The sequence below is a fragment of the Thunnus maccoyii genome, chromosome 15, assembly GCF_910596095.1.
Source record: "Thunnus maccoyii chromosome 15, fThuMac1.1, whole genome shotgun sequence".
Lineage (NCBI taxonomy): Eukaryota > Metazoa > Chordata > Actinopteri > Scombriformes > Scombridae > Thunnus > Thunnus maccoyii.
Window position 1 is genome coordinate 10,173,289 of NC_056547.1, and position 21,449 is coordinate 10,194,737.

Below are 21,449 nucleotides of genomic sequence, written 5' to 3' on the forward strand. Positions count from 1 at the left end.
ACACACACACACACACACACACCTCCCCTGCACAGTCCTTCACTTTATTTAACCAGGATGAGATAGTCACAGCAATTACTGCTTTCCAGGGACTACGCACATACATGTGTCGCCTGCTCAGACACTCTCAAACACTTCTACCTGCCGTATCTCCCTTTCTCTCCTCCCATCTCATTACCCTCCTGTGCCCTCCCCCCCCTCCTCTCCCCTTCTTCCCCCCCCCCCCCCCCCCATCCCTTCATCTCCTTCTCTGTAACCTAACCCCCCCCCACACACACACACACACACACACCAACCCTCCTCACCCGCTCTCCCCTATTCTCTCCCTCTATCTGACACTCAGCGGGGCCGCTCTCCATCTCTCTGTGTGCCTCCAGGCAAACATATGCTGCTCTTCCCGTCAGATTCCGGTGTGTTTGAGAGAGAGGAGGGATTGTTTAATGTTTATTAATCACCTGTCTGTGGTGGAGAGAGGAGACGGTGATAGAGCCACACACACCGTCTCTCTCTCTCTCTCTCTCTCTCTCTCTCTCTCACTAGTACACATACACATGAGCTTACAGTCTCTCCTTCTCTCTCTCACACACACTCACGTCTAAACTTGGCCTGGTTTTTCTCAGTTACAGCTGTATATACGTGTGCTCATTTACTGTACCACAGTCAACACTGATGGAGGAAGACTTTTTTAATGTATTTCAGGAGCTAATTGTGTATCAAATGGTTGAGATGATCCTAAAAACCCACCTAAAGGCTCATTATTGAACTTAACAAAACATATTAAAGTATTAAAAGCATTTAAATTTGATATAATTACATCTTGAGGGGGACCCTAATTTGGAAAACTATGCGTTTACCTTGATCACTAATTGGTTCTTGATTCAGATGGGACACATTACCCCTATAAATCAAGTTATACTGAAAATGGGTAGTGCAATATCCTTTCAGATCATTTTAGGCCTGAAACTACCAATTATTTTCACTATCAATTAATTCTTCATTAATCGATTAGTTGTCTATAAAATGCCAACAGTCCACAATCATAAAAGACTCAAAAAAAGCAGAATATATTCACATTTAAGAAAATGGAACCATCTTTAAAAAATGATTCAAAATGATTAATCGATTATCAAAATAGTTGCCAATTAGTTTTCTGCAAATTGACTAATCGATTAATCGTTGAAGCTCTAATTAATTGAAATAAAAAATGTATAAAGTATTTAAACAAATATCAGAAAATGTAAATTCTTCAGTGTTTCAAACACTTTTTGATAACCACATTTATTTAAAGAGATTAATTAATCAATTAACTATTAATTAAGATTTGATTTATTAATTATCTGTTCTATTACAACCTTGAATTGGAGTCATTAACTAGTTTACCTACATGTAAACAGGAAATACAGCAGTATGTTATCTTCTGTTCTTTTAATTCTTTTAGACAAATTATTCCTGCTAGTTCACAGATTTTTTGCAGTTAAGTTTTGGTTTGTAGGAGGCAAAAGGATAATTTTGGACTCCAGTGTCACCTGGCAGCTGTTTTGAATCTAATAAATAAATTAACTTCCTTTTTTTCATCTTAACTACCTAAATTGTGACATTTTTGTGACAGAGTTTATATCTCAACTGTGTGTCACTTTTCATCGGAACAGAAAGAGCAACAGTTAAAAAAAAGTTTGGTAAAAATTGTGACATTTCCAAAATCAGTCACTATTTTAGAGTGAAAGTTCATCGTTGACCTTGCGAGACAAAATTATCTTAACGCGGGATCCACTTACAAGCTTTTTCTGGAGCTTTCAACCACATTTCACAGTCATCATCACAGAGTTTGATCGGCTATCTGTTCATTGTCATCACGTCACATAAATATAGAATTTCAGTTACATGATAATAAACGATCATATACTTAAAATTTACCACACTTAAGTCACTAAATCACAACTGAGCCGTCTCCATGACAACTAAACAAACTCAATCCAGTGATGAAGACCATAAGATGTGGTTGATATCCCCAGAAAAAGCAAAAAAAGTGAACCTTGACTAAAGATTATTTAGTATAACATGCAAAAGTAAACATAATTATCTGCATCTTGTTGGCTTTCTTAATATCCAGAGGCCTTGAACGTCTCATACAAAACATTTCACTTTGCTACATATTTCAACTTTCGGAGGCTGCAGTTTGGGGGTGAGTGAGGGTTATATCCAAAATGTATTTAAATTCAGTAGATGTTGTGTGTTGGTTGGTGGACAGAAGGTGGAAAAAAAAAAGAACACTATTAAAAAAATATATATATATATATTTCCTGAAGCAAACCTGAACTTGTTTCTGACAAACCTGCTTAGCTACACACAGTGAATCACAATCAGAGCACAATATAACTCAATAAGTCTGCAGTAAATGCCAACTTAGTGCCGGTTATGTTTATTTATTTACTGACACAGTGCATGAGAGGTGTCGAGTCAACTCGGTGGTAATTTTTGAGGCCATATTTTGTGACTTTTAATTGATTATTTGTGTACATTGCTATTATTAACTTTGGGGTTCCTTTAAGGTCGAATGACAGCTCGTTAAAAAGTGCTCGAAAACTGATGTGATGCAAAACAGCATTTAAATTGACTTTACAGTAATGTCTCTTCCTATGTAGCTTGGTCATTCAGGGACGTGGAACAACATTGTGCTAGAAAACTTTGCAACATGAATATGTGCATGCGTGTTTTATTACACGTGTACAAGCATGAGCAAGTGTACATTACCCACACGCACACTCGCTGAATACAAGTGCAAAAGTACACAGCCAGAGGGCTGTTCTCTTTCTATGTGCAGATGAGTAGACTAGAGAGCAATGAGAAAGCACCACAGGGACAAAGAGCTTGTATCTCAACTGTGTGTCACTTTTTATTGGAACAGAAAGAGCAAGGAGGTCAACAGTACAAAAAGAAACGAGGGCGTGAGAGTCGGTAGCCGAGCAGTGAGCGGTCACTTGGCGCCGAGGGTGAGCTTCTCCAGGTCCTGGATGCCCTCCTTGTCAATCAACCGGACGGTGAAGGAGGTGAGGTTCAGGATGAAGCGCTTGTTCAGCTGGAGGACGGAGAAACACAATGAAATAGGGAAGAAACGGTCAGTGAAGGCGCAAATGAATCAAAATCAAAGTAAAAGCAGGTGTAGAAAAACAGCGGAGGAGAAGCAGAGTGATGGGAAACGTAACAGTAGAGTGTTTTTAAGGCTGATAAGATAAATCCACGAGGTGAAATGAAGATACTGATGGCCGCTTTTTCAGAGTGAGCTGAATAAACAGTTAAATACAACGCATGTCATTGGTATTCATACTCAAATACAGGAGTTAAACTACTTCCTAACTCACCTCCTCGATGCACTTCTTCAGCAGATCCACCGCCTCTTCTCGGGTCAGATCTGGAACAAAAAGACAGAAGAAAATGAGCATGCTGAACTGGGAGGAAAAAAAAAAAAGAGGAGAGTTTCCTCTAAAATTGAGAGGAAAAACATCTGTCGTTAACGGAGGAATTGAGTGGATATTACTGTGTCTTAACAGGAAGAAAAGCATAACGTCATGATAAAAAAAAGATGAGTTAATTGTGAAAAGACAGAAGGTAGTTCGTGGAATTAACGTACGAACTGCTGTCTTGTTTCTACTGTTGTTATTTGACATGAAGGTGAAAAATTAATCTAAATCTTACAGATTCATGAGTCTGTATGTTTTAAAATCTCACATGGCCTCGCTGTGAATCAACTAAACACACTTTATCACATCTTTTCTTTTTTTTTTTTGTTGTTGTTGTTGTTGTTTTTCCAGTCAGTCTCACAGGAACTATAAACAACAGCGAAAAACACGCGCGAGGCGTTTTCTCTGCGCTGACCTGGTCTGTAGTAGCGGTCAAGAATGGAGAGAGTGAGGAAGGCTCCGTAGCCGTGGGCGGCGAAGGGGGCCTTGGCCAGAGAAGACAGGTAGTCCATGTAGTAGAGACCCGGGCCGTCTGTGTCATCGTAGCCCGCCAGCAACAGGTTCACATGATACGGAGTCTGGAGAGAGAGAGGGAGAGAGAGAGGAGGAGGAGGAGGAGGAGGAGGAGGAGAAGGGGGGGTGGGGGGGGATGAAGGATTAACATTCAGATCTATGACAAGCGTTCTTACAAGGTGTTCGCCTGAGACCCAAACTAATTAAATTTCATGTTAAAATCCCCAATAAATTGAATAAGAATGTTTTTTCAGCACCTGGAAACAGACCTATGAACTACTTTTTAAACGCTAACATGAAACCACATGAAACCAATGAAAACTATGTTGTTTAACAGCTGAAGACAAAAGTTTTTCTACCTAAAAACCCACGAATGAACATTAGTGCTGCAACTAATTATTGTTTTCTTTATTGATTAATCTGATGCTTATTTTCTCGATTAATCGTTTTGTCTATAAAATGTAAGAAAATAGAGAAACATTCCCGTAATAATTTCATTTTGTCTGATCTTGAGTCCAAATTCCAAACACTCAGTATGTGTATGACACAAAAAAGTTTCAAATCCTCACATTTGAGAAGCTACAACCAATAAATATGTCATTTTTCCTTGAAAAAAAAGACTAAAATGATTATTCAGTTATCAAAACAGTTGATTATCTTTCTGTCAATTGACTAATGAACATATTAACAAACTATTGCTGTCATCCAAACTCAAATTTAATAAGTATCTTTTGATTTTTCCGCCAGTGTTGGGCCTTTTGTTTAGCTTTTAGAAATACCTCTAAAAAATGCAAATCTCACTTAGTCTTTAAATACATACTGCTTTAAACATCAATCATCAGTCATGATATCAGCAGATTTAAGTGTGAAAACACTGCAAAACGGTAAAAAACATCAGTGTATCTCTGCTAAAAATGTACTTTTAATTTAATAATCAAGTGTTGTCTTAACAAAAATAAATATCTGTCTTACTGAGACTTCTTAGATTAGGCTCATTTAGCTAAATTAAATGATTCAATCACAACAGTGGTCTGCTGAGTCTCTTTTGGTGGCCGTGTTTGAGGTGAAACTGATCAAGCAGTGAGGGTTGAATGAGTGAGATGAGTGGAGAAACTTAATGAATGCAGATGCTTCGATACAGGGGATGAGAGCTCACTGAAAGCTTTGACCAGTATGAAAACTGAGTGAATGATATTCTACGGCCTCCATGGTTACCAGATCTCAACCCAACTCATGACATATGGCAGATTTTAGAGCAACCACCATCATCAAAACACCAAATGAGTCAGTATGTTTCGGAAGACTGGTGTTCACACACACTGCTGACACCTTACTAACGGCCCTTTGCGTGATTTTGAACTGTCTGACATAAATGTGGTAAAATCTTTGATCATCAATCCGAAACAGTGGTCCTAGATTGCACCTTGACACGTTCACCAAGAGCCAGTTCGATGCTTTGGTTGAACGAAGACAGAAAGCAGACCCACGTCTTCAAACCAACCGATCACAACACGACATGGAAAGGGTGCCTGAATACCGTGGCCGGCGTAGACTCACAGGTCAGAGCTCTAAACGCTTCGCTCATAGGGACTGATGACAATCTCACAAGTTTCATTGTTAAAACTAAGTCTTAAAGGCGGCCCTTCATACTGGAGTGGTGCATAAAGTTCACTACGGAGGAGAATGGGAGGGGGACCTACCAGACTTTGGTAGGTGGAGATCTGAGATCATCTGGTATCGCGAGACTACGGCCAGTGTAATATTCTGTAAAGGCTTGTTTTAAATAAAGTTTAGGGAAAAAAAAGAATACAAACAAAAGATGGAGGCAGGACAGAAAAAAAAAAAAGTTTGTGGGATTCTCGCCACCTGCTCGCAGCAAAGCAAGATGAAAACCTTTCTTGCTTTGCCACATTTTCAAAAACATAAAAGCAGAGCAGAGCTGCATGTTTGAGACTCTTTTCTACACTTTGGCAGCACTGAGTTTGACCCCGGTGTTGGATAACAAACACTTCTTCCATTTTTGAAGAGAGAAGTCCAAACCTCAGAGTGAAATCCCACATAAACAAGCTAAATTTGTAACGACGGCGTTGTGTGCCGTAGTTTACCGTCATGTGGAAGGATTTTTTTGGGTTTAAATAGTTATCGCCTTCCTCTAATTAGGAGGTGCCAACATCTCCATCAGCGGCATCAATATGGATGACAAGAAACGTGTCACTTTCTGTATCTTATCTTGGATACTCGTCCCTCTAAATAGTCAGCTTCCACCAACCGGTTCGCAAGATAGAGACGTCTTTACCACTTGAAAAGTACAACTTCTCGCTCTCAACTTATCCCAAATAGATTGCTCCTAATTATCGACTTTGATTTTTTTTTTTGCGACTTAGCGGAGACGTGGAGCGGCGCGCGACATTAATGCGACACGAACAGCGGTGAGAGGAAAGACCCAAGAGGCAAGCGAGAGAGAGAGAGAGAGAGAGAGAGAGAGAGAGAGAGAGAGAGAGAGAGAGAGAGAGAGAGAGAGAGAGAGAGAGAGAGAGAGAGAGAGAGAGAGAGAGAGAGCACGGGGAGGGGGTTAGCTGGTGAGTGATGGAGGGAGAGGAAAGGTGAAAGGGCGTCACAGGACAGAGGAGGTGTGTGTGTGTGTGTGTGTTTGAGGGTGAAGGGACGGGGAGGGGGGGGAGTAGGGGAGAATCAGGGTGTCACCGGCAGTGTGACATCTGCTGGGAGTCAGCACCCCTGTTGCTCCCTCCATCGCGCCCTCCCCTCCCGCTTCATCCCTTCTTTCGCTCCCTCCTCTCCCTCCCTCCTCCCTCCTCCCTCCCCTCTCTCCGCCGCCTTCACCCTGTGCCCTGGAGTAGCGCCAGGGCTCATTAAAAACTTCTAAAGTCGTTTCTCTTGCCCCTTCCTTCCCCCCCCCTCACCCCCCTCACCTCCCCTCCCCTCCTCCCATCTTTTTAAATTACATCTTTTACGCTTCCAGCCTCTTCTCCCTTCTCTTCCTCCAAAACACTAATTTTCTCTCTTCGTTGTTGCGAGCCACTGTTCCTCATTTTAAAATATCCCTTTAAAGCGAGACAATTTTTTTTTTTTTTGGGTGGGGGGGGGGGTTTCAAAACAACTTATGGCCTAAATTCTTGACAGAGGTAGAAGCAGTGCAGTGTTTTTGATTAGCGCAAAACAAGAAAAATATAATATTGCATTCTCTGCCGTGCAGCGAGGCAAATGTGATTCATAGAGCGAGTTGTGATGCACACACACCTGCCCTCTCATTTCAATTTATTTCTCAGCCGACCTGCTTATTTCTGTGACTTGTGTTAGCGCTGTGTTTGCCACGAGGGGAATGATGATCGTTATGCTCCCTGTGGAGTGGGCTTTAGTTTGTGTGCGTGTGTGTGTGTTAACGATGGTTGTGTACAACAGGCGTGAATCTCAGGATGAATATCTTTGTGTGTGCGTGTGTTTATGTGTGTGTGCTTTAACTCCTCCGTGAACCTGCGAACGCCCCAGTGGCGTCACCCCCACCCACCACACACCTGTCTCACTGGTTACAATGTAACAATAATACGGACTTGGCATCAAAATAACCTTCCCTTCCCATGTCACCTCGGAGGGAAACCAGGCACCTTGTTAACCCAGCCACCTGAACTCACACCCAGGTTCACATACAAACAATACGCATCATATGTTTTATCCCCCCAGTTGCGACTCTCGTTCCCAGCCAAAACAAGGCGACTGTTGTGCAACAGAACAAAAGCTCGATCGGTTCTTTGCTGCCGTTGTTGTCGACCCTCCGCTTTGAGTTTTTTGGGAGTTATATACTTTCTTGCTGAGAGTTAGAGGAAAAGATTGATACCGCTCTCATGTCTGTGCCAGCAGCCTGTTAGCTTAGCTTAGCACAAAGACTGGAAACAAGGGGAAACTGCTAGCCTGGTTCTGTTCAAAAGGTAAGAAACAGTCCAACAAAACCACATCATCTTGTTTTTACACTGTGGTTTTGTACGGATTGAACAAATGAGATTTAAAGTTGCTTGTAGGCGGATGTTGTTACTTTTGGACAGAGCCAGGCTAGCTGTGCTAAGCTAAGCATCTCCTGCTGTGCAGCTTTATATTTACAGACATAAGAGCGGCTTCAATCTTCTCATCTAAGTCATCTAACGACTGAGCATATTCCCCAAAATGTCAATCCTTTAAGATATTGCCGTCGCAGGCTTCTGAGCGAAAACAGCTTCAGTTGTGACGAAAATTAAGGTCACGCCGCTAAGAAACCAACCACACACTCATCTCCAAACTCTCCTCTTCCACGTTCCAGCACTCCCACCCTCCCTCCCTCCCTCCCTCCTTTCCTTCCTCTCTCCCTCCCTCCCTCCCTCCCCCTTCTTTTTGCACCCTGCCCCGGGGCATGTTCTCTTTATTGGCATTTCTCCTCAATCTGCTGTATTAATTGTTCATCTGTGCAGGAGCCGGGGAGCTGCGTGCAATATGGCGCCAGTAATCATTTGTGCCCATTGTGCGCCCGTGCTAAAAAATATTTCACAAACCCATATGGGGCCAGCTGTAGGTCGCCGCCGCACAGAGGCTAACTGTTGCTGCGGCCTTATAGAAAAACTAAAAATAAACAGCTCCAACTTCACAGACAGACAAAAATGTTACTTCTTCAACTTACTGCGGCGCAGACATCCACATATACACAAAAAAAAAAACTGATGACTGTAAGGCTTTTAGTTTGCTACATGAATCTCGACAAAAAAAAAATCAAATGTGATATTTATAAACTCTCTGCCTCCCTGGAGTTTTGCTGTATCAATTTAACCTCATGTTTCAGCCTCCCACACTTACTAATCCTGCAAAAACTTTTCTGATTACTACACATTTATACCTGTCAATTTAATATCTATCAATTTAATCTTCCATATAATTATATTAAAAGTAAATCAGGCAGGAAAATAAAGCCAACAAGAAAAAAACAGAAGCAGATGCTGAGGTTTCTATGCCCCTAAAACTTTGAACATTTGTTTTGCTTTGTGGTGAATTCTACGTGTATCATTACTGATGATGCATGCAGCAGAGTCGAGGCCTCAGGTGATTATGCTTACCGCTTTTTTTTCTTTTTTCTCCCCCCTCTCTCTTCTTTGTCTCGTCTCTCTCTCTCTCTCTCTCTCCCTGCTCTCTAAAGCTTGAGTGAATGCGGTACTCCAGAGGTTAGCGCAGGGCCCAGTTGTTTTTCTGGACGGCGAGGCTCGTAAGCACACGGTCGTATGTGAACAGCGTCTCGCTTGCCGCTGCGCCGACGTGCTCTGCCGAGTTCAGCTAACTACACCTCCCGGAGGTCTGCAGCCGCTGGAGTATGACATCTTTCAGACTAAAGGACTCATCTGTAATTTATCCTGCAGGAATAAGGCCATCAGAATTAACAATATACCACTGATTAATTTATCAGCCAGTGGTTTTTAACCTAGGGGGTCTGGAAATGCCGGCGGGATCACGTGATGATTTTTTCAGGAGGGGAGGGGGGTGGGGGTGGGGGGGCGTTCAGAAGATGATTTAAGGACGGTAGAAAAAGATTTGAGATATAAAAGCAGATCATTATTTTTGATAAGTCCTGCCTTTTCTGTCTGGTCTAAACTTTCATCTGCAATGATTTAATCAGATTAATTAAAATAAATTCATCCAACATATGCGGCCAGTTCCCCAGACTACAAGAATTGAACATACTTTTGGACTACAGGCGTTTTTTTTTTTTTCGACGAATCTATATTATATTTTGTTTGTAATCTCTGATTCCAGCCTGTGGTGTCAAAGTTCATCTATGCTGAACATGTTGCAAGCTGGGAAAGTTTCAGGAAGTTACGGACAACAACAGAAGTAGAACACACGTATTTATCTATGATCGTTTTCTGGAGTATTTGTTTTCGTAATATTTAGCATTAGAGCTGAAACGATTCAATTAATCGATTAGTCGACTGACAGAAAATTGATCAGAACTATTTTGAGTCTTAATTGTTACAGTTTATTCAATAAAAAGTGGCAAAAACTCTGGTTTGAGCCTCTCATGTGAAGATTTGCTGCTTTATTGTGTTTTATATCATTTGAAATTGAATCTTCGTGGGGTTTTTAGTCGTTTTGATGAACAAAGGGATGTGAAGGCGTCACTCTGGGCTCTCAGGACCTGAGACAGGTGTTTTTCACTACTTTGTGATATTATATTGTGAAAAACCAAAAAATGAATCCTTTAATAAAAAAATAAAATAATGGACAGGTTGACTGTTGAGTGAAACAGTAGATATGATCAAGTTGTTGACAGAACATGTAGAAACGGCATTAAAATCAGTTTTTGTTCTCATCAACATTTCATGAAATAATCAGGATTGTTTCAGTTGTGCAGAGCTTCATTTATTAGTTGATTAATCGACCGACAACAAATAAAACTGGCAACAACTTTGATGGTCCATTAATAGTTTAGGTCATTTTTTAAAGCAAAAATGCCAAAAATGTACTGATTCAAGCTGATTTGCTGCTTTTCATCCCTGTCAGTTGAATATTTTGGGGGATTTGAACTGTTGGTCGCACAAAACAAGTAATCTGAAGATGTCATTTTGGACCTTTGATGGGGATTTTTGCACCATATGTGACATTTTATAGACCAAATGATTAACAGAGAAAGTCATAAGCATAATCAAGTTGAAGCCCTGAAGTTGTAGTTGAGTAACTGTACTAAAGTGTGTCACTATTGATATTAGACGGTTCAAGGCTTTACCAGATAATCTCTCTCCCTGTTTCACAGCCAAATGGACAAAACACATTACATATTCTACATACTTAAGATGTTCTGGGGGGGAAAAAAACACAGTTAAAAAAAAAAACCTGTTTATACAACATAATTTGCACATGTCCATGTGCTCTGGAGGTTGATGAATATGAGGAGAGCATAGCTGGAGGAAGGTGTGGGATGCAGGAGGAGAAACTGCTATTGCTTCAGTTTCTGAGCACTCCTGAGAACGCAGTAAATCCTGCACTCGTAAAAAACCAAATTCATAACCGTGAGGCACAAAAATAAAGATATACTTGAAGCTTATGGCAAGACATGAATATAAATGTTATCCTCCACAACGTGCACAACCTTGACTGAATAAAACAATCTTGATCCTATAGGTCCCTCTGTGTGCATGTATATTGTACTCGTGTATATGTTGACTCCTACTCGTTCACACACTCCGGTCTGTGTAGCCTTGTCTACTGGGCCCGGTTGTTCCCCCACGGGACCCCCCGCTGCTGCTCCTCCTCCTCCTCCTCCTGCTGCTGCTGCTGCTCTACCCCTATCCCCGGTTCGATGTGTCCCACATTCCCTTCTCTGCCACACTAATTGTTTTTTGTAATTATTTTCACCCTTCTGCTATTGTGACAGGCGGCGGCTGCACTACTCTTAACAAATTAGTGCAAGAGATACAGCTGGCTTGAACAGAGTGTGTTATATCTACAATCATGTAATAAGCCATCATGCACGCTAACGCTAACATAAACCATGTAATACAAGTTAAAGCATAAAATATGTGAGGCTGCAATAATTAGCCGATCAACAGAAAATTAATCAACAACTGTTTTGATTATTAAAAATGCCAAACAGCCGCAGGTTTCAGCTTCTCAAATGTGAACATGTGCTGCTTTTCTTCATCTTATATTATATTAAATTGAAAATCTTTGAGTGTTGGACTGTTGGTGAGACAGAACGAGCTATTTAAAGACATCATATTCAACTTAAGAAAACTATAATGGTCGTTTTTTTAAATTTAAAACCATATAAAAACTGAAAAAAGCAGCAGGACTTTATTTGAGAAGCTGGAACAAGAGAATATTTGCCATGAACAGATGATCCAAATAAATAATTTCCTATTGATCATCCGATTGATTAATCAATTGTTGTTTCAGCTCAGTTCTTCAACACTGAGCAGTGTCCCATATTTTGGCAAATGAACAAAGTGTTTAAAAATGGTCCCTAAACCAAGGTATCGAAAAAATATTGTTTTGGCATTTGTTCTAAAACTCAAGGTACAAAATTTTCATAACCCAGTCAGTCAACATGAATGTCTAGAGGCGGCACAATGTTCTCATAACTAATAAAAATCCATGAACAAGTATTCGTTTCACAGACTGAGAGAGTTTCTGGTGTATGAACGCAACTTAATCCAGTTCTTGCTTGTGTGCCTTTTCCCTGTGAAAAGTATATTTTGCTTCTGTAGGGCTCTCAGGTTTCTGCAAGGCCTCAAGGACACACATCATAATTTCAAAAAAGCACTGCCACGTTGCAAGCATACATAAACGAGCCGACTGACAAACACTCAGGAAGATAAAACACCTGGTTAAGTTGCCCGGTTGTGCACATGTCCAGGCTCATGTTAATAATGTGGGGGAAAAAAAATCCTGCACATTTACTACATTTTTTGGGTTTTGAAGGTAAAAACCATCGCGTTTTGATAATATACCCAGAGGAGCCGTGCAGTCAGGGTGGAGGACAGTGATACAGGCTCAGGTGGTGTCATGAAGTCTCAAAGGGAGAAACCTCCGTCACCATTCACAACAAGCTGACAAATGTACCTCGCTCTGTCAAAATGCATCTAGCGGTTGAGCTTTGATGTCTCAAGCTGATAACGACACAAACACATGTATAATTGCAGGTGAGACTTAATTCCCACCTGAACCTTAGCAACAAAAGGCTACGTAACAGGCGGGAGTTTGTGGGCATGCGTGAACAATCTGACATCAGTTAGACGGGGCGTTCAGAGCAGGCTGAAGCTCTGGCTTTTGACTTGCGGGGAGCTTTTTCACATATGTTCACTTAAAGTTTTGACCATTTTTAACAGACATCCAACATCATAACAGTATAAAAACCACAGAAAGCATCATATGTCCCCTTTAATCCATAAAATTAATGCTGTAATTCGATTGGATATCTGCTGTGAAGACCTTAAGTGGAGATAACTTTATGGTTGGTCCACAAAAAGACATCATCGTGTTGTGTTATAATGTGGAGCCTTCAGGTTCAGTCAAGAACTCAAACAAATATTTTGGTTATGATTATAGTCACACCTTCTATCAGACTGTTCATTAAGACACACCACGTTTTCCCGGAGCATGAGAGAAGACTTCTCAAAAATAAAAGTTACTAACGCTGCTTTATGGGAAGTTGATGGCTCTTTAACACACTGAGGGTTAAAAAACATAGCACCCTCATAAGGTAGGTGCCAACAGGAATGATCATTTCAAACCACAACTTCAAACAAATTAAAAAAAGACACATTTCTGGTGGGTGTGTCAAGTAATGCATGATAACATCAATACATATAATTGTAAACAAAGCTTCCTACGCTTTGTTATGTGGTCTTTTTATGCTCCATCTATGCATGTTTCTAAAGGAACAGTTGTGAAGCTTATTATTCTTGTTTTAGGCTGTTTCTCCTTCCATTATAAAGTCTAATGTTGGATTCATATTTTGAGGTGTATGAAAATATTTACCCTACTCCGAAGGTAGTCTGCAAGGTTCTTTCGTGTGAAATTTGCTGCTGCTGCTGGACTGAGTTCGTAACCTAAAAAAAACAAGAGACAATAAATGGCATCAAACACAAAGTTTTGGGTGTGTGTGCTTCTTTAGCAGATTTCATTTTCCTCACAATGACATCAGTGACTAGAGCTGAGTAGTTGGCATTTCTGCTCAGACCCATATATCAATATTTCCTGGAAAAAACATTGTTTTAATTATTTAAGAAAATTAAATGTTTTGGTCGATTTTGTAAATGTAATGTACTGAAAATAAGTATCAGTACTGAAACTGAAACATCACATCAGCATTAGTATCAACATGTTTCAAATAAAACTCCTGTCAGTGACAACTGAAGTTAAAGGACACGTTCACAATTTTTTAAGTCTGTCTTAAAACAGTCAGATATTCATATGAACAGTGAAAGAGGTTTTCCTCGCTGTGATCACTCCTCCTGTTCATACTGGCTATTAAAAGATCCCCTTCAACTGTGCTTTCAATTAAGTGATGAGGGCCAAAATCCACAGTGTGTCCACACAGTGATTTTGTGCAAGAATGCATTTAAATGTTTATCTGAAGCTTATATGAGGCTTCAGCAGTCTGAGTTAGTCATATCAAGTGGATATCTACCACATTTACAGTATTTTTAGCATCAAATTCCCTCTTTGTGTTTCCTCAGACAGTGTTTCCCTGTTCAGCTGTGGTGGAAGTATAATAACAAAAAGAGAAACTTTGGCACTAAAAAGACTGTAACTTTTAAAGATGTCTACTTAATTTAACTCATTTGGACGTTGAAGCCTCATATTAGCTTCAGATAAATTTAAATACATTTTTGCACAGCAGGAGGACTGTGGATTTTGGCCCCTGTCACTTACATTGTAAGTACATTATGAAGGGATCTTCTGATGGTCAGTATGAACAGGAGGAATGATTACAGCAAGAAAAAACTATTTCAATGGTCATTTGGGCTCCTGACTGTTGTTTTAAGACAGATTTGTAAAATTGTGAACCTGTCCTTTAGACTGGGGACCTCTGTGGAAAAAGAAGGAGAGTTGTACCAAAAAATCATCATCTTATGATCTTACCATTCCTCATTTTGTAGAGCTGTACATTCTTCTGGATGTACTCTGCAAACTGAACTGTGTCTCCTGCTTCTCCAACACACAGCAGCAGGATCTTCTCGCTTAGTTTGAACATCTTGTCATAGTCTGAAAGAGACAGAGAATTTCTTTCTTAGATTCGAGTTGGCAAATGATTCAAGTAGCCAGTGGTGGAAAGTAACTAAGTACTTCAGTATTTCCATTTTATGTTACTTTATACTTCCACTTCACTACATTTTAGAGGGAAATATTGTACTTTCTACTCCACCACAGTTATTTAACGGTTTTAGTTACTTTTCAGATTAAGCTTTTAAAATACAACACATTGTTAAAGATGAACCTAGTGGTTTCCAAACTTTTTGGCTTTTGACGTCTTACAAAAAGCAGAGTGTAATCGGGGTCACATTTCAGATGTCTATGAGTTGTTAACAGCTCCACCAAATATTTTTCTTCTTTCCTCTCCCATTAATCATCTCACGACCCCTCAGATTTATCTGGTGACCCTTTGGAGGGGCCTGACCCCTAGGTTGGGAACCACTGGACTACACTAGCTAACTGTATATAAAGTAGTTGAAACTAGCTCCACCTCCAGCAGCTACAACAGTAACATGCTGCTCTAACACTGATGATTCACTATTAATAATCTAATGATGTCATATATAATAATATATCAGTCAGAAGGCCCAAATGAGTACTTTTACTTTAACACTCCAACTACATTTTGCTGCTAATACTTTTACTTAAGCAGTATTTTTCATGCGACTTAAACTTGTAATGGCGTATTTTTACATTTAAGTATTGGTACTTTTACTTAAGTAAAAGGTCTGAGTAATTCATCCAACACTGCAAGTGGCCATTAACTAACTAAGAATGAGTAGTGACTTTCACTTTCATTTAAACCTGCTTGTTTTAACGTTGCAAATTTTAGTTTGACTTTAAGCGATGTAGAATAAATGTCGAATAAACTCAGAGCTTTCAACGCACTGTTATCGACAAGGGGCAAAATAAACATCCAAACTTTGGGAAAAAAATGAAATAAAAAGTGCTACTTCACTTAGCTGCGTTTAGCTTTGCTAGCTCAACTCAGAGTGTGTGGTTGCATTGTGAGCAAAGTACCAAGATGATGTTATTATACTTAAATATACAGTTAAGACAATACTCTTTATAGAACGCTTGCCCAAAACTCACGCTAGGTTTTAAAACATTAATGTGAAGATGAAACCGGCATGTTAGCAGGTTTAGCTACATGGCTAACGCTAAGCTAACGCGTTGTCATACCGTGCTTCATCTGAATGATGCTGCTGGCTGCAACATTATCGGCGGCGACGAGGACGTAATCCGGCCCCTGGATCCCGATCAAATACTCCATTCTGTATAAGCAGGTATGACCTGAGATAATAAGAAAATCACTATAAAGCCACCGACGTCTTGTTTAGCCTCGTCCGCTCAGATTACACAGCAAAAGTTTGACACAGGCGGCGCAGACCTTGGACGTCACCGGAAAACACGTTTTCAACGCGACTCGGGCGGGCGATTTGAGCGGACTGTTGCTGTCGTTTCACCTGTGTTGTGATACTACTGTTCAGATAGTAAAATAAATACAAGCAGAATCGGTTATTTTCCCGGTTGAAAAGTCGGTATGAACGAAGGGACGCCTCAGAGCACAATGGCGGAGTCTAATAACCTTAACGGCTCGCAGCGAAGACGGTCACCGAGGTACAGTTCTTCTTCAACTGACAACAAAATGGCGTTGACTGCCGTTGCCGTTAAACGTTCCATCACCGTGAGGAAAATAGCGCCTAGAAAAACGGTCGCGCCGTCGGAGCACAACAAGGAGAACACACCGAGGCGGTCGGAGCGCAACCAGCAGGAAAAGCTAAAGGTTTCCACCCCGGGTCCTGCCCCGGACCGTGGGCTCTCCTCGACGGGTAAGAAGAAGAGGAAGGCCGCGATGCCCTCCCCGATCCTCCCCTCAACCCCTCCGCCGCCGCCGCAGGCTCTCCCCCAGCAGCCGGCTGCAGATACAGAGGACGCGGCGTGGGCGCAGAAAGTGCGTCGGTCTTACAGCAGGCTCAGCGACAAGTCCTTCAACAGCCCCGACTCAAGAGAGACCCTGTTCGGCTTCGAGAAGCTGCAGACCCCCGAGGTGGGCCGGAGAGTCCAGTTAACCAAGACAGCTCCGGAGGTGTCTGCCTCGCTGTCAGGTCTGAACTCATTCATGTCTTTGCTTGAGGGGGCGGATGACTGCGGCGGCTCAGCTGTCCCCGAGGTGGACACTAACATCCCCGGAGTGGCTGTGGTGAAGGAGAAGAGGAGGAGGAAGAAGGTGCAGCAGATAAACACCACAGAGCTGGAAGAACTGGCTGCCAAGATGAACGCAGAGTTTGAGGAGGCTGAGGAGTTTGAGCTGACCGTGGAGTAAATATTGAGACAGACTGAAAGACTCTCTTGTGGCTTAGGGATGTGTCAGTATCAAAAATGTCATGCTCAATTATCACAGTTAAAATATCACGATGAACGGTATTATCATGATACTCATCAAGAGTTTACTATTAGTGATAAAATATTATCATCAACATTGCACCCATTCATAATTTTACAATAGATACATTTTTACAGATGAAACTGATCCATTACTTTCTGGCAAGTGTTATCATTATTTACAGATATTTGTAAACGCACACAGATGATAACAGTTATACTGGACTCTGACAGGCCACTAGCGCTGACTGCCCCTCCGCATCACTAACAAACAGCAGCAGAGCTGAAGCTGACAGACAGGAGCCCGGTTCTTTTTGCTGCGGTTATTCTGCCTCTGATTAACCAGTAGAAAGCTGCTAACGAAGCGCAGGAGAGCTGCTACGTGGTCACAAAGCCCTCTGAAAACCACGATAATGGAAATCGTTGGCAGTATTGATACCGTGTAACCGAGGTATATTGCAAAAATGGTGTACCAGCACATCTCTACTTGTGGCATGTTGTTTTTATCACTGACATGCTGAGAAAAAAGGCTTACTCTGGGAGGACAACACTTCAAATGTGTGCTTCATACTTAACACATTCAAGTTTTTGTATATTTCCAGTTTTATATGTTTTGTAAATTGTGATTCTTATGAAATTTCACGTTTGGTTGTTCATTTAAATGCTCTTAATGTGGTTGTTAAACTCATTATGTGATGGTATAAAGGCGTAGTATAGTCACATTGGTATGTTTTAATTTCTAAATGACCAGTAGTTAGATGAGTTAAAACTTAAAGCATTTCTTTCTATTTCTACAAATTGGTGTTTACTATAATCAGATGGCTTTTATTTAGTCATTAAAGTTTTGACTTTGAATGACTAAACAGCCTTTTGCAAGTTTGTTTTTAAATTGGCTGCAACCATTTTTATCTGACTTCACTTTATAGTCAAAAACTGCTTGATTGAGCTCATAACACAGAAGGAAAATATGTGACAGTTAAATACTGATTGTAAATATGTGCAGAAGCTGTAGTTTTTTTTATTGCTTGTAAGTTATGAAGCATTATTTGCAGGGTTGGTACGATCTGAGAGCAAAAAAGGGATTTTTTTTTATCCTTTCTGGACTGAATTGCCATTTTGTTTCACTCAATTCTTGATTATATTTGAATTGATAGAAAAATCAAAGACGTGAGCAGCGATTTTGACGTCTGGAATCAGGCTACTACCCTTCAATAATGCGTTTACATCCACATTTAAGTGACAAATGTTCAGAATAATATTTCAAGATGGCGCCTATCGGTGTTCACGGACTGTCATCTCACATCTGTTGTTTCTTTACTGTTAAAAAAAAATCAGTTATTTGCATGTCTGCATATATGAATAAATATTCATGCGCTTTATCATTTCCAAGGGTCAAAGGTCATGTCTTTACATGTCTTGTTTTGTTCGACCACAACCCAAAGAAAACCAGATTATTCTCATGTTTGACAAAGAAAAGCATCACATCTGACAAGCTCAAACCAGCTGATATATTGGCATTTTTGCTTAAAAAACTAATAAAACTATTATTCAATTATCAAAACAGTTGCCTGTTAATTTTCTGTCGATCAACTAATCGATGAATAAACTAATCATCTGAGCTCTAAACTAAAACATTTTAGGAGAATCTCAATCTTGCACCGTGATGCACCAGTTCAGAGACACAACCATTAAACATCTCGTGTACAGTCGAGGTCTTCTGGGAATGATGAACACATGAGTTCACGCGGGGACTGATGAGTTGTAAGTCAAGCATGTTGAGTAACACGTTCCTCTCCGCAGCAGTGGTCTCTGGTGATTATGTCGAGGCAGACTGAACGAGTTGAGTAGGCGATCCGTCTCGACTTAATGAGAACGGCGGACAGGTAAAACATTTTCCTCCAGAGTCTTTTAAAGGTGTAAGTGAACGTGTTGCATAATTTTGCACTAACGAGGGTTGTTTCATGACAGCTTCTTTAACCGAGCGGCCTTTTGATTTTACATCTAGTCTGTGTGAATCCTTTTACTTTAAATGATTAAGAACTTCAATTCATTTGCAGCTGTTGTTTGCAAAATGCTGAGAACCAACAGTGCAGTCAACATGACACAGATATCATCTATCAACGATGTTTTTTGGGGGAAAACCTGTTGAACTTGCTGCCGACAGGCTACTCTGGATGTTTTAATTGATTAATTGTTTCATAAAACAAATATTGTCACAGTTCCAACATCACTCAGCTTTTGTGACACTTTTCTCCAAAGTGACTTAAACGTTTTCAGGAGCAAATTTGGGGTTTAATGTCTTGCTTAAAGGCACTTTGACATGTAGAAAGAGCTGTGGATCAAACTACCACCTGAGATACTGCTGCCCAGAAAAGTGAAGGGCTGCAACTAACGATTATGTTCATTATCGATTAATCTGTCCATTATTTTCTCGATTAAGCAATTAGTTTTTGGTCCATAAAATAGTGAAAAATGTCAATCACTGTTTTCCAAAACCCAGCGTGACATCTTCAAATGTCTTGTTTGGTCCCAACCCAAAGATATTCAGTTTACTGTCATTACTGTCAACTAAAGACACCAGAAAATATTCACATTTAAGAAGCTGGATGTTAATTTAATAGTTGGGTAGTCAAAGCAACTAATTGATTAACCGTTGCAGCTCTAAACTGAAACAGTGAGGAACTAGCTTATATTTCTATTTCTCGGTAAAATCATTCTAGGTACTTTCAAAGGATGGTAGCAACATAATTAGCATCAACATCATTGGTGTCATTAGCAAGACTTCACACTTAATACTGTTTCTTATCATTTGCAGTTAAAATTGAGACTGAACTTTATTAATAACATATTAAAGGTATATGTCAGTTTTCTCTGTATTGTTGGAAATCTCAGTAATATCCCATTTTATTTTCCACATTTACCCCCAAATTTAGCATTTATAATCAGCACATCAACAGTTAAAAGGGTCTATAACATATTAACACTATTATGTAGTTGTACGAACAGATAAAAGGACATTTTTAGTGTTTATTGAAGTATCTCCTCCTATATAACTCCTATAAATCATCTTTAACTGATAGGCATGATAACATATAACATATCTGTCTATAAGTTTTAATGTGTATAAACAGCCAATTAAATGCTTTAAAACGTGTGTAATAATACATCATTATATATAATTATAGAGCTATGTTATACTGTGTTATCAAGCATTTCTTAACTTTTTACACACCAGTTATGGATGCTTGTCAGGAGGAGTTAAAACTGTTAAGAAACACATTAAGATGTTCGTATATTTGCTTACATTATAGCATGTTATGAAGCATTTATCAAATCACGCGTGTCAAATGCTAAAAAACAGGGGGAAGATTTAAATTAAGTGATACTGGCGCCCCTGAATATCCTTAATTCAAATTTTTTAAAAAGTGATCCAAAAGTATCGTTGAGGAAGCTGACAAGTACATCATCACCTGTTATAAAAACACATCTCCGGATAACGCTGTGAAGTCAGATGTTTACATCTGCTGAGAGCACGTACGCATGCTGATAGTATTTGCGAGCGCGTATGAGAAAAAGAGAGAGGCGTAGAGAAATAATGAGTGTTTGAGTGTGTTGCAGCGAGCGAGTAAATCCACAATTTGCTCACGCATTTTAGGGGTGTGCAAAGCGTGCTCTGTTTTCTTCCTCAGGTGCCATTTCATGTTCATACCCTTCATTTGGTATCTCAGTTACCAGGCTGGAAGAGGCACTTTTTTATTTTTTATTTTTTTAATAATATATATATATATATATATTGCTGAGCACAACACATTGTGGCTTGTGTGAGGCCTTTGTATATTTTTTAACAAGATCTTCATGTCTACTTGTCACTATAACACTGAAAGTTACAAACAGAGTGAAGTAGGGGGGGTGTTTTTGAGCTGTCACTGCCAGAAACAGTTATTGATTTACAATGCTGCTGCTGCTGCTGCTGCTGCTGCTTCTGCTGGCTTTTTTTTTTTTTTTTTGCTTTTGAGTCTCTTCATGCTGATTTTTTTTTGAGGAGGTTGGATATTTTACACTCATATTCATGTGTTTTTTCCTCTCTCCCTCCCTTGCCTTATCCTCTCTTTTCTTTCCCTCCACCCCCCCCCCCCCCCCCCCCCCCAACCCTCCAACCCCACCCCACCGTCCCCATTTCACTCACGGCAGTTGTCGCTGGTTCAGCTTGACTGCTTCGTTAGGGCTCATCATTTGCATTCAGATTAATTATCTAATTACCGACAAATGTCCGGCGGCCACCCCACACTCCGGCTCGTCAGCTCTCAGCCTGTAATTATTTTAATCATTTACTTTCATCTGGAGCGTTCCTGCCATACTCCTGTGTTT

General features: G+C 40.3%; 2 protein-coding genes across 2 annotated transcripts; one reads left to right on the top strand and one right to left on the bottom strand.

Annotated features, from left to right (window-relative positions):
* Positions 1-2,868: 2,868 nt before the first annotated feature.
* Positions 2,869-16,086, bottom strand: psmb2 (proteasome 20S subunit beta 2). Its single transcript, XM_042436124.1, has 6 exons — positions 15,879-16,086; positions 14,586-14,708; positions 13,479-13,549; positions 3,874-4,036; positions 3,360-3,409; positions 2,869-3,076 (listed from the first exon to the last, which is right to left on the bottom strand). The coding sequence occupies exons 1-6, from the start codon at positions 15,967-15,969 to the stop codon at positions 2,975-2,977; spliced, it is 600 nt and encodes a 199-aa protein (XP_042292058.1). The 5' UTR covers positions 15,970-16,086; the 3' UTR covers positions 2,869-2,974.
* Positions 16,087-16,227: 141 nt separating this feature from the next.
* Positions 16,228-18,642, top strand: cdca5 (cell division cycle associated 5). The gene has a single exon (XM_042436123.1). The coding sequence runs from the start codon at positions 16,240-16,242 to the stop codon at positions 17,020-17,022; it is 783 nt and encodes a 260-aa protein (XP_042292057.1). The 5' UTR covers positions 16,228-16,239; the 3' UTR covers positions 17,023-18,642.
* Positions 18,643-21,449: the final 2,807 nt, after the last annotated feature.